The 12,754-nt window shown below is 42.6% G+C and overlaps 1 protein-coding gene across 1 annotated transcript in view; it reads left to right on the top strand.

The window, feature by feature from the left end:
* The first annotated feature begins 2,948 nt into the window (after nt 1-2,948).
* Nucleotides 2,949-12,754, top strand: part of CHRNA6 (cholinergic receptor nicotinic alpha 6 subunit) — a 73,998-nt gene continuing 64,192 nt past the window's right edge. The window contains exon 1 of the mRNA XM_073597620.1: nt 2,949-3,339. Within this exon, the coding sequence (XP_073453721.1) occupies nt 3,264-3,339 (76 nt within the window). The 5' untranslated portion in view covers nt 2,949-3,263. The remainder of the gene's footprint in view (nt 3,340-12,754) is intronic.

Genomic DNA, 12,754 nt, shown 5'->3' with positions numbered 1-12,754 from the left:
ATAACTTGCATACAAGCCTTTAAAATTAGCACTTTTGATTTTTCACGTTCGTGTCCCATAGACTTTAAAGGTGTTCGCGTGTTCAAACAAATTTTTTGCAGGTTTGCATGTTCTGCTGCGAACCGAACCGGGGGGGGGGGGGGGGGGGTGTTCGGCTCATCCCTACTGTATATATGTGGGTAGGGTATTTCATTCATTTATGCCTGAATACTTTCCTTATATCCATAGATTTCTTGTCAGCATAGTGCCTACAGTTTTATCTTATCTTCTGCACCCTGTAACAAATGGGTTTATGACCACATGTAGCAATAACTCACAGTGGAGCTGCTGATTTAAAGCGGGCTGTTACCGTCACTTTTTTACCTGTAGTTTCACCAATACCAGACTTATGCCTCGTACACACGGTCGGACTTTGTTCGGATATTCCGACAACAAAATCCTAGGATTTTTTCCGACGGATGTTGGCTCAAACTTGTCTTGCATACACACGGTCACACAAAGTTGTCGGAAAATCCGATCGTTCTAAACGCGGTGACGTAAAACACGTACGTCGGGACTATAAACGGGGCAGTGGCCAATAGCTTTCATCTCTTTATTTATTCTGAGCATGCGTGGCACTTTGTCCGTCGGATTTGTGTACACACGATCGGAATTTCCGACAACGGATTCGTCGGAAAATTTTATCTCCTGCTCTCCAACTTTGTGTATCGGAAAATCCGATGGAAAATGTCCGATGGAGCCCGCACATGGTCGGAATTTCCGACAACACGTTCCGATCGGACAGTTTCCATCGGAAAATCCGACCGTGTGTACGGGGCATTAGAGTCCACATTGAGCTTATTATCTGGCAATGTAGGCACCAGTCACTTTAGTACTTTTCCAATGCTTTAATGGGAGATAACTGAAAGAAGTAGCAGGAAAGAGGTAGAAGAAGAGTTGCAGGGAAGTTCAAATACCTTTTCTTGGTGTAGCACTAAGGAATTGAAATCTCAGGGATGAATATATCTTCAGTTCAGGATTAAATCTTTGCCCGCCTGGATAGGTCTCTCTCACTAACCTAGCAGCCGGAGCGCAGCACGAATAGAAAGTCTCTGCCACAGACTTGGGTAGAACAAAACTGTACGATCCTCTGCCACAGGACGTAGTAATTTTAGATGAACAGCAACACAGTACCAGAACCTTTAAGCCGACCCGGCAGTACTATGTGGTAGGTTAACTTAAGATGCATCCTCCAATTGAGTCACCAGGCCCCTCTCCAGAGCAGTGCTCCACATGATCCTTCCAGGACGGGTCCTCCCCTGGATTCTTCCCAATTGTCCGGCTTCTTCCCGCAGGACAGACAGCCCAGGACCATCTCTGTAGTAGTTGTAGTAGGCCCCAGACAGACTTCTGGGCCCACCCGCACGCTGCAGCAATGCAGTCCTCCGGCCATGAGGACCATGAGGTAGGACTCCTAGCACATACCTGTCGGCCACTAGGGCCAGCAGGCGGAAAGAAAGAGACCAAGAAATATGGCGTCTGTCCCTTAAATACCCCTTCCCAGAATGCACCGCAGGGGACAACCTCTGCTGAGTTACTTCTGAGAAAGAAGAGCACTCATATACTTCAGCTTATTGCTTTCCAACACCGACCTACGGTGACAACGACACCCGCAGGCACTAATTTAACAATAGATTCAATCTGAACTATGTACAGAACAGATGACCCACTAAATTTACATATAAGCGGTAGATTAAAAATTCTACCAGCGCTATACCACATATTGTATCAAAGGGTGCAAAGTATTGATTATCATTTCCCAGGAGTAAACAGTGAACACAAATAGGTCTAAATATGAGATATAGGACACTTGAGTGGCAAAGGGAAGCCTTCCAAGCCCCCAGGAGCAGGGTCCTGGGTCAAAGTTACCCCTCTTAAGGCCCCTGTTCCAAAGTCACTGGTACCTACACAGTAGAGACTTGACCAAAAACAAGCTGGACACTGTTTGCTTTACACTCATATGCATATACTGTATGTGGGCAGGGTATTTCATTCATATATTTCTGAGTATTTCCCTTATATTCATAGGTTTCTCGTCAGCATAGTGCCTACAGTTTTAACTTATCTTCTTCTACACCCTGCAGCATATGATTCTATGACCCCATATTGTATTTCATTCATATACTGTATGCCTGAATGCTTTCCTTATATTTATAGGTTTCTCATCAGCATTGTGCCTATAGTTTTACCCTATCTTCTTCTATACCCTGCAATATAGGATTCTATGAACGTATATTAAATCACAGGATTCAAAGTGTTGGTTGCCATTTCCCTGGAGTAAACAGTGGACACAGGTCTAAATATGAGATATGAGACTCTTCAGTGGTAAATGGAGGCCTTCCAAGCCCCCAGGATCAGGGTTGGACACTCATTGATGTATTTTCTGCTCAGCAAAGGTTCACTGTTGTGGAGATACAGGTCTTACAGAACCTTCAAAATGAATGTAAGATACAATGGACGACTGGTGTTCCTACTGAATGAAGGTGACAGCACCACATTATACAGGTGTCCCGTTATTGTGTGATACTAATTCTGTTTCAGCGGTGCATCAATCTGACAATGTTTGAGGAAAAAAATTACTGCAGAACATAGTTACTTAAGGCCAGCATTGTAAATTAAACACAATTTGGCAGTAAGACATTTATATAGCATTTGCCACTGTAAATAGAAAAAGGTCAATATTGCTCTCAGAAGAAAGGAAGCTTGTTTCAAATCATGTATACGCTATGTAAATTTAATAGAGACTCTTCCAGAGTCTGATTATATTCTCAGAAATGACCCGAAGCCCTTCTGCATGGTCAATTTTCAGTAGTATAAATCCCAGGTGTGTCTGTAAATTGAGTAGCCAACATCTGCTAACCCCTGCACAGAACAGGTTGCATTCTATTGCTCTGTATCACTCTATTTTCAGCTCCCATCTCACTGTTGCTCTTGTTTATCCCTTGGGGCTGTGTTCTCTATCATGTGAACGGGTACTTTTCCCTATGAAATTTTTCCTCATAAAAGAAACACACATGCAGTGTCAGTGACAGGAGAGCAGTGTGAGTCTTTCTCCGCTCTACCTGCCCCTATTTTTGGCACATCACACACATAAACAGTCATTGTACCTGTGCTTAGACACTAGACGGAGACCTTGATTTATATCCATGCTTCTAACTGGATCCTGAATCACACATCTCACTTGTTTGTTCACCTTCAGTTTGATATTTTCTGCTGGAGAAGAAATGAGTCTTTGCCATGTTAAGAAAACTGAAATGTATTTCTGCTGTGTTGTACTTGTGATGTTGGTAGTCTTGCAAGGTAAGTCATTAAGAAATTAATTAGCATGATTTTTGGATCATCATGCTTCTAGGAGGTTTTAAAATAGTAATTTAAGGTCAAGTATCCATTGTAGGTTTTTGGGCATTTGGATTCAATCTGGATTCATATTGTTTTGTTTGTTGTTATCATTGCATTTATGTTTAGTATATTTATCATATAATAAGAGTGCTAATCAGCATCATGTTTAATATACAATAATGGGCATATGTATATATCAGTGAGTGTGATTTTCACCAGACATTCACTGGTAATGAATCAATGACTGTCATTTAAAATGCATGCACCTGGAAGATTCACCCACATTTTATGTTTGTAGCACATTAGATTCCCTATATTATTAATTTACCTAATTGTTTTAGTCAATATTTTTATATTATAGGGGAAGTATTTATACAGCAGTGAATGTGAATTTCACCAGACATTCATAAGTGGTGACTTAATCACTGTATTTTAAAACGCATGCACCTGGAGGATTCACCCACATAGAATGTTTGGTACATGTTAGATTCACTGCCTTGTTAATTTACCTATTTTTTTATAAATATTTTTACATTATAAGGGGCTTATTTATATAGCAGGCAGTATGAATTTCACCAAACAGTGACTGATGGTGACTCAATCACTGTTGTTTAAAATGCATGCACCTGGAAGATTCACCCACATTGAATGTTTAGTTCATGTTAAATTTGCTGCCTTATTAAATTACCCCATTTTTAAATAAATATTTTTATATTATAAGGGGCTTATTTATACAGCAGGCAATGTGAATTCTACCAGACATTCACTGATTGTGACTCAATCACTGTTGTTTAAAACACATGCACCTGGAAGATTCACCCCGTGTTTGGTGCACATTAGATCCATTGTCTTATAATTATGCCCCATATATATATTTTTTTTAATATCTAATATTATTGACTACAATTAAGATTATGAGATTTGGTTGTAGCTTTCTGAGAGCTAACAAGGTGTTCATCTCAATAATATTTGAAATACTGCATTTTATATAATATATATTTGGGATTACTTAATGGCATAAAGTAATGATGTATAGCATCCCATAGCAAACCAATCAAAAGACAGCTTACATTATTCAGCCCATTTTAGGCTATTGAATGATGTTACTTAAGTGATTGCTTTGGGCTTATGTGTACATTATCAAAATGTACAATTTTTGCAAATTTAAAGTTAACTTCGATTTAAAAGTTTACAAAAAAGCATGAGTATGCATCAACCCATATACTACCTGACTATTTAATATTTAGAGATGTTTTACTTTACTTAGCGAATTAAAAATTAGTTTAATATAGAAAATATTATAAGAGTTTATAAACTGGTGCAGCATTTATACACCGGTGGATTAGAAATAAAGCAATATTTCAGCACTGGAAAAAGTTACAGCCAGGATGCACAGCCTTGCATTGTGGAGAAATGTAAGCCCTCTGGCATTAAAAGGGTTGACAGACTAAAACAATTTAGTCAATGAAATTTTAATCTTGAGCAGCCAAGCATTAAACAAGGACTTAAGGGAGAGCTGGAGTCACAAGTGCCTTGCGTAACATCATCTTCACTTGTCAAACCAAGTTTAGAAGAAATTTGCAGAAGTGCTCTCTAAAACCATTCAGTGTGTCTGCTCAATAAAACTTTAATAGAGATGTTCGATTTATCCCACACAGCATAATAAATGTGTGCTTGTTCCCCAAAACACCTGTGGCTTTTTGTATTGCCTGACTGAATACTTTTGGATATTATAGGTCAGTTGTTAAACACAAAAATATTGGGATGGTGAAGTTTCACATATGCCACATATGCAACATGTCTGTGACAAGTGAACTATGATATAAGATTACAGGAGACTGTTCTGCAAAAGAGAATTTTGGGGTATTTTCACAATATATAATGTTTTGGCATTTCTTCTAAATCTGAACTCTAGGCAAACAGCTAAATAATCAAATGAACCACTTCCCTACCTGCCCATAGACATATGACGTCTGCAGATGGGATCTCCCATCCTGGGTGGGCGTCATATGACGTCCTCAGCTTCCCGGCGGTATTGGAGGCATGCTCGCATGGCGCTGCGTCACCAAGAAGCCGATGTGCGTGAACTGTGGCCGAGATGACCACCGGGCACTTGCGATCACTCGTTACAGAGCAGGACCGTGGATCTGTGTGTATGGAAACCAGAAGTAATCGCCTGGCGCCTGCCCGCCCATGAGCGCACACACGGGCGACTGCAAATGACCGTGCACACTTATGCGCATGCACGTGCGCGGCGACCAGCATGCACGCACAGGAGCGCGTCCCTAGTACCATTTGGCGCCAGACGACCTACTTAAAGGTCTTGCTGATTGGTCTTTCAGCTGTGCTCCTGATACCCTGAACCTTGTGACTTCCCTGTCTGATTACCCATTGCTGACTTTGGCTCCTGTTGACCCTGCTTCTGGATTCTGTTATATCTGATCTCTGGCTACTGATCCCGGCTCTCCATTTGACCTTGCTTCTGGACTGTGTTAAACCTGATCCCTGGCTCCTGATCCCGGCTTCCCATCTGACCTTGCCTCTGCCTGATGTCCTGGTACCCTGCTGCCTGTCTGTTAACGAACCCGGCTTTCCTTGTGACCTTGCTCCTGTGTCATGTTTGGCTCAGCACTGTAGGCGCTATAACTTTTGCGCAAACCGATCAATATATGCTTATTGCAATTTTTTTAAACAAAAATATGTAGAAGAATACATATCAATCTAAACTGAGAATTTTTTTTTTTTTAAATGGGATATTATTATTATAGAAAAAAATATTGTGTTTTTTTCAAACTTGTCGCTCTTCTTTTGTTTATAGCGCAAAAAATAAAAAACGCAGAGGTGATCAAATACCACCAAAAGAAAGCTCTATTTGTGGGGAACATATGGATACAGTGTTGCATGATCGCGCAATTGTCATTCAAAATGTTACAGCGCTGAAAACTGAAAATTGGCCTGGGCAGGAAGGGGGTGAAAATGCACTATATTGAAGTGGTTAAATACATACACTATATTACCAATAGTATTTGGACGCCTGCCTTTACACGCACTTGAATTTTAATGGAATCCCAGTCTTAGTCTGTAGAGTTCAATATTGAGTTGGTCCACCCTGTGCAGCTATAACAGCTTCAACTCTTCTGAGAAGGCTGGCCACAAGGTTTAGGAGTGTGTCTATGGGAATGTTTGACCATTTTTCCAGAAGCGCATTTGTGAGGTCAGGCACTGATGTGGGCGAGAAGGCCTGTCTCGCAGTCTCTGCTGTAATTCATCCTTAAGGTGTTCTGTCGGGTTGAGATCAAGACCAGGTTGTGCAGGCCAGTCAAGTTCCTCCACCCCAAACTCACTCATCCATTTCTTTATGGACCTTGTTTGTGCACTGGTGTGCAGTCATTTTGGAACAGGAAAGGGCCATCCCTAAACTGTTCCCACACAGTTGGGAGCATGAAATTAAGAGTTCCTTTCACTGGAAATAATGTGCCAAGCCCAACCTCTGAAAGACAACCCCACACCATAATCCCCCTCTACCAAATGTTTGGACCAGTGCACAAAGCAAGGTCCATAAAGACATGGATGAGCGAATTTGGGGTGGAAAAGCTTGACTGGCCTGCACAGAGTCCTGATCTCAACCTGATAGAAGGCCTTTGGGATGAATTAGAGTGGAGACTGCCAGTATAAGGCCTTCTCTTCCACATCAGTGTCTGACTTCACAAATGCGCTTCTGGAAGAATGGTCAAAATTCCCATAGACACACTCCTAAACCTTGTGGACAGCCTTCCCAGAAGAGTTGAAGCTGTTATAGCTGCAAAGGGTGGGCCAACTTAATATTAAACCCTAGGGACTAAGTCTGGGATGCCATTAAAGTTCATGTGCGTGTAAAGGCAGGCGTCCCAATACTTTTGGTAATATAGTTTATATGGGAGCTGTTTTACCTGCTAAAGGATTTGTATTTCTGTCCATCCAGCTGTGAGATTAATACAGCTCTGCCACACAGCACGGTCCTATCTGAAAGGCCAAAAAGCCTTATTTTTGTCTCTACTGTAGATAGTGCTTACAGGTCTTTTCCCTCCCACAGCCTGCTCTCTCCTATTAGCATGCTCCTTGCATTGCAGACAATTGATTGTCGCCTAGTGCTGCTTCTCCATCCCCAGTGGCGTATCATCCATGGGTGCAGAGTGTTCACTGCACATGGGACTCTGAGGGGAGGGGGGTCCACTGTGACCAACCGTGCACACATGGATGATTGTCCTTTGGTTCACAACCGGGGATGATCGGTGCGGCGGGAGGAACAGCTGTAAGCAACGATCTTCCTTGCATGAGAGCCGCTTCTCCACCCCTCCCTCCCGTGGCTATGAGTGCTTACAGCTGTCCCTCCCGCAGCACCGTTCTCCTCCTCCGCTTCCTGTGTTCTCTCCCAGCCTGCTGTGTCCTCCTTCTCTGTTCCCACCTTCTCCTACTCCTCCGCCCCCCCGTCCTCCTCCTTCTCCACTCCCCCGTTCTCCCCCACCATACACTCCACACTCCTCTCCCTGCACATACTACCCACTGCTGTACACTCTGCACTCCTCTTCTGCACATAATACCCACCTCCATAAACACCACACTCCTTACCCGCACATAATACCCACCACCATACACTCCGCACTCCTTACCCGCACATAATACCCACCACCATACACTCCGCACTCCTTACCTGCACATAATACCCACCACCATACACTCCACACTTCTCTTCCTGCACATACTACCCACTGCTTTACACTCTGCACTCCTCTCCTGCACATACTACCCATCTCCATACACTCCATACCCCTCTCCCTGCACATAATACCCACCTCCATACACACCGGACTCCTCTCCTGCACATACTACCCACCACCAAACACACTCCACTCCTCTCCTGCACATACTATCCACAACCAGAGAACAAAGAGAGAGGGTGCCCCAGGGATTTATGGGCGAGGGCTGAAGCCAGACAGAGAAGTAGAAGGCATATATAAAAGAGTATTACAAAATGTATTAGTTTATAAGACATACAAAATTGCATATAAGGATATTAAAATCACAAGACCAGTGGTTAATGTATGGTAATTTACAGCAAAAAATTCTGAGTCATGAAATGGGTCTCATGGTAAGGGGCTAATCAATATACATGAGTTCAGAGCTCCCAGCATGTATGAATATTTAAATTGTTAAATTTCTTCTTCAGGGTCTGATTTGCATCAAGCTGTATTGTCTAATGATACAATGGCAAGAGAAAAAAAATTAGTCAACCAAATCAATCGTATATGTACGTGACACATGTATGTAAACATATAATTGGGAGAAAGGCATGGGGGAATAAAGATGGGACAAGCATTTTATGAGAATTGGTGGTACTTACAAAATCACCAACTGTGATGAAATATAGTACACATCAAGTTCCTGCATAGATCTTTGGTCTGCGTCTCAAGGTGGCCCCATAGCTTGGATCATTTGGGAAAGGAGTCTCCAAAGAGTGATTTTGAGCACATAGATGGTAACTCTTGGCAGAAATTGGCATACAGTTTAACCTTGGCAATGTTTTCAAACATTTGGGAGAATGCAGCAAATTTGCTGAACTGTGGGGGGCACTGTCCAGTGACAGGGCCCACAAGGATCAATACTAATAGCACAGAGACACTCCTAATCAAAGAAAAAATGTAATGGGAGTAGCCCAACTACCCACAATCAAACACACCCCACTCTCCTCTCCTGCACATACTACCCACCGCCATACAGTCCGCACTGTACATTTCCTATTTAACATTACAGCATTCTGCAGTCATCTCAGACTCTATTAAACCACACCCCATTTAGCCACGCCCAACATTTAGCGCAATTTAAGCCACGCTCATTTTTCGCCGTGGCGCGCTACCCATTTTTTCTTCTGTGCCTAGGGCCCACTTTTTATCTTGCACACAGGCCCACTCATTTCATGATATTATATGACTCCTTTTCCATCCCCCAATCTAAACTCTGCTGTACAGGGACTGCAAGAGGCACATACTAAGTCAAATTTGGGTATTTACACTGCTTGAAAAAAAAATGAATGTGTAAATAAATACACATCTGTATTTATTTGGGACTTTTATTTCTGCCTGGAGTTCAGCTTTAAGGCAGTTCTCCGGTCACTTAAAAAAAAAAATTAAAAGTCAGCAGCTACAAATACGGTAGCTGATGACTTTTTAAAATAAGACATTTATCAGTTCAGAGATCCAGTTCTGTAGTCACCCTGGCAGGTTCTTCACTAGTCTTCATTTCCCCAGCGCTGCCATGCTGAGTGTGGGAAGCCGGCTGTGAAGCCTTGTGGCTTCACAGCTGGCTCCCCACTGAGCATGCATGAGCTGCAGTGATTGAGAAGAAAAATGTGGCATGGCCAATATAGTAAGTGTTATTTCATGGTGTATGATTTGTTGTGTCACCTTTCCTCTTCAGTTTGCTATGGTTTTGACTAAAAAAGAATCTGGGGGTACACTGAAAAGACTGTGGGAGTAAAATAATAACCATTGTTGGTGTCAGTGGAAGCAATAATTACCCCCAAGCATTGGTGTCAGCAATTATATCTCCCAATCATGTGTCAGGGCCCACAATAATACCCCTTACCATGAGTCGGGGACAGAAAGAACTCCCAGCAAGTGTCAGGGTTAGCAATGACAACTCCCAGCAAGTGTCAGGGTAAGCAACAACTCCCAGTAAAGTGTCATGGCCATCAATAACCTCCCAGCAAGTGTCAGAGCCAGCAATGATAACCCACAGCAATAACCTCCAGTAAGTGTCAGATCCAGCAATGAAAACCCTCAGTATTAAACCCCAGCAATAAACTGCACCAATATTCTCAGCAATAACCCCCAAAAAAAACCTCAACAATAATCCATTCCATAGCAATAAATCCCAGCAATAACACTCTAGCAATAGCCACCAGCACTGAACCCCTGTAGTAAACCCAGCAATAAACAGCAGAAATAAACCCTGAGTAAAAGAGCCTAATTGTGGCTGCTAATGCAAGTGCTATAAGGGTGCTTGATGACATTTTGGAGTTGTTATAGCACACCTAAGCCTGTTCCTTTGCATCCTATTAAATGTAAAGTGGGTCTGCCACCCAGTCAATGTTCAACGTTTGATGTTAGACCTCAAACCACTAGATGATTTTTGATAGCACACTGTTATACCACAAATTTTTTGGCTAAATGTTGCGGCCATCCCTGCTTTTAATTGTATATTTGCTTCAAATACTATATTTATTGGCATATAGCATGCACTTTTTCACCCTGAAAATCGGTTGCAAATAGTGTGTGCGTGTTATACGCCAATACTGCAATTTGGGCTGCCTAGGAGGGAATGGGGAGGGGGGTGGGACGAGCGCCATCAGATTACATACAGCGAGAATCTCCTGTTCACTCAGCAGCCTCTGTAATAGGAAGTCCCTTCTCCTGGACCGGCATTGGACGACTGTTCTGTCTATCATCGAAGTCAGTTCAGGAGGCGGCACTTTGTATTTAAGAGGCTGCCGAGTAAACAGGAGATTCTCGCTGTATGTAATCTGACGGCGCTCGCCCCGCCCCGCTCCCCATCCCCTCCGAGGCAGCAGTAATCTGAGGTGAGGCTGCAGATGGGCATTGATCAGGCTGCAGATGGGCATTGATCAAGCTGCAGTGATGGGCAATTGTGAGGCTGCAGATGGGCATTGATCAGGCTGCAGATGGCATTGAACAGGCTGAAGATGGGCAAAGTGAGGCTGCAGATGGGCAATGGTGAGGCTGCATTGATGGGCACTGACCCTTATTTTGCTTCAAAGTTCTTTATTTAAAATGTAGCCTTTTTCCTGAAACTTCTCTCCTAAAATGAAGGTGCGTGTTATACGCCTGTGTGTGTTATATGACGATAAATATGATAAATAATGAAAGAATTAAAATTAGAGTGGACCACAGCCATGGGCTGAACCTATGTAAACATGACTGAACACAAGGGTAACAATAACTTTACCCCGGTCCCTGGTAGCTGGCTCTTGATTGAACTTAAAGTGGTTCTTTGCCCTACAAATACTGTAGCTGCTGACTTGTAAAAAAAGAACACTCACCTGTCTAGTGGTCCAGCGCTGTCCTCACATCCTCACATAAACCGGTTCTTCCCTGGTCTTCAGGTCCCCAGCATTGGTATGTGTACTGTGGGCAGCCAGCTGTGATTCCTTGCGGCTTCACAGCCGCCTGCCCACAGCGCATGCGCAAGCCACGTTGCACTTTGTGAATGGTCCCACAGCCATAAGTAATGCAAAGAGTGCATAGGTCAGGGGTAAGTAATGAACACATTGCAGATGTCAACAATGAGTAAAGTAAGTAGAAACACACCACTACAAAGAAGTATATTTGGTATTTATATGTTTAGTACATAATACTAATTACTACACAATAAATGTTCCCATTTTTACTGCCGTTTTTTGCTGCAGAGACAAGCTCCCAGAGTTGGCAGTGACAACCAATCAATTTACAGCTTTTCTCTTTTATTAGTTTAGGTTAGAAATTCGAAGACATGCATACAGTTAATGAGGTCCTCACTTTTCCACTTGAACTAATAAAACAGAAATGCTACTGCCAACTTCAGGAGCTCTTCTCTGCAGCAAAAAATAAATGTTTCTGTTTTTAAGTGCTAGGTAGGTCTGTAAGTAAAGTAACCAGATCTGTGCTCGCACTAATGAGGAGAAGTGGCAGAATGTGATTATTCAGATGCCTATTCTCCAGGACACTGATCTCCTTGTTCTTGGTCACCTCACTCACCCAGTCTCAGTCTCCCCAAAAAAGAACCTAGAAAGGAGATCTTACCCACACTTGACAAGAGCCACGTCCTCCCCAAAATGGCACTATGTAGCAAATTGCACACGTGCAGCTGTTTTGCTTTGTGTTTATCTAGCAAGGTTACTTTGTGGTATAAGCAAGGAAGTTCAGATCTCTGCAGTGTATAAATGTGTTTTACTGAACAAAAATGCAATATTAGGAATGCAAAAAAAGGAATACAGTACAAGACTGACAGATATATCAAGCAAGATGCCTAGCAAACAAGCAGAAACTATGGTCTGTAACAGTAGAAATATGATTAAAAGTTACTTAACGCCAGTTACTGTGTGTTCGTGATCTCCGTTGAGAACTAGAACTCAGGCTTCTTAAGCATTTGCTGCAATATCAGGCAAAAGAGTCTTTAGGTCTTCTTCCTGGTTACAAACCCTCTACCTGCTATGGTGTTAGTCCCTCACTATCAGTCCATGCTGCTGCTTTTATTTGGGTTTTTGTTGACAACGGTTACAAACTGTTCCAACTGACAAGAGTTCCCATTGCTTGAAGACAGCTTGTGTACTTGTTACCAAGGT

Source organism: Aquarana catesbeiana, linkage group LG01, assembly GCF_042186555.1.
Source record: "Aquarana catesbeiana isolate 2022-GZ linkage group LG01, ASM4218655v1, whole genome shotgun sequence".
In the NCBI taxonomy this organism is placed as follows: domain Eukaryota; kingdom Metazoa; phylum Chordata; class Amphibia; order Anura; family Ranidae; genus Aquarana; species Aquarana catesbeiana.
Note: the sequence above shows the minus strand (reverse complement) of the source record. Positions and strands in the feature narration are given on the sequence as shown.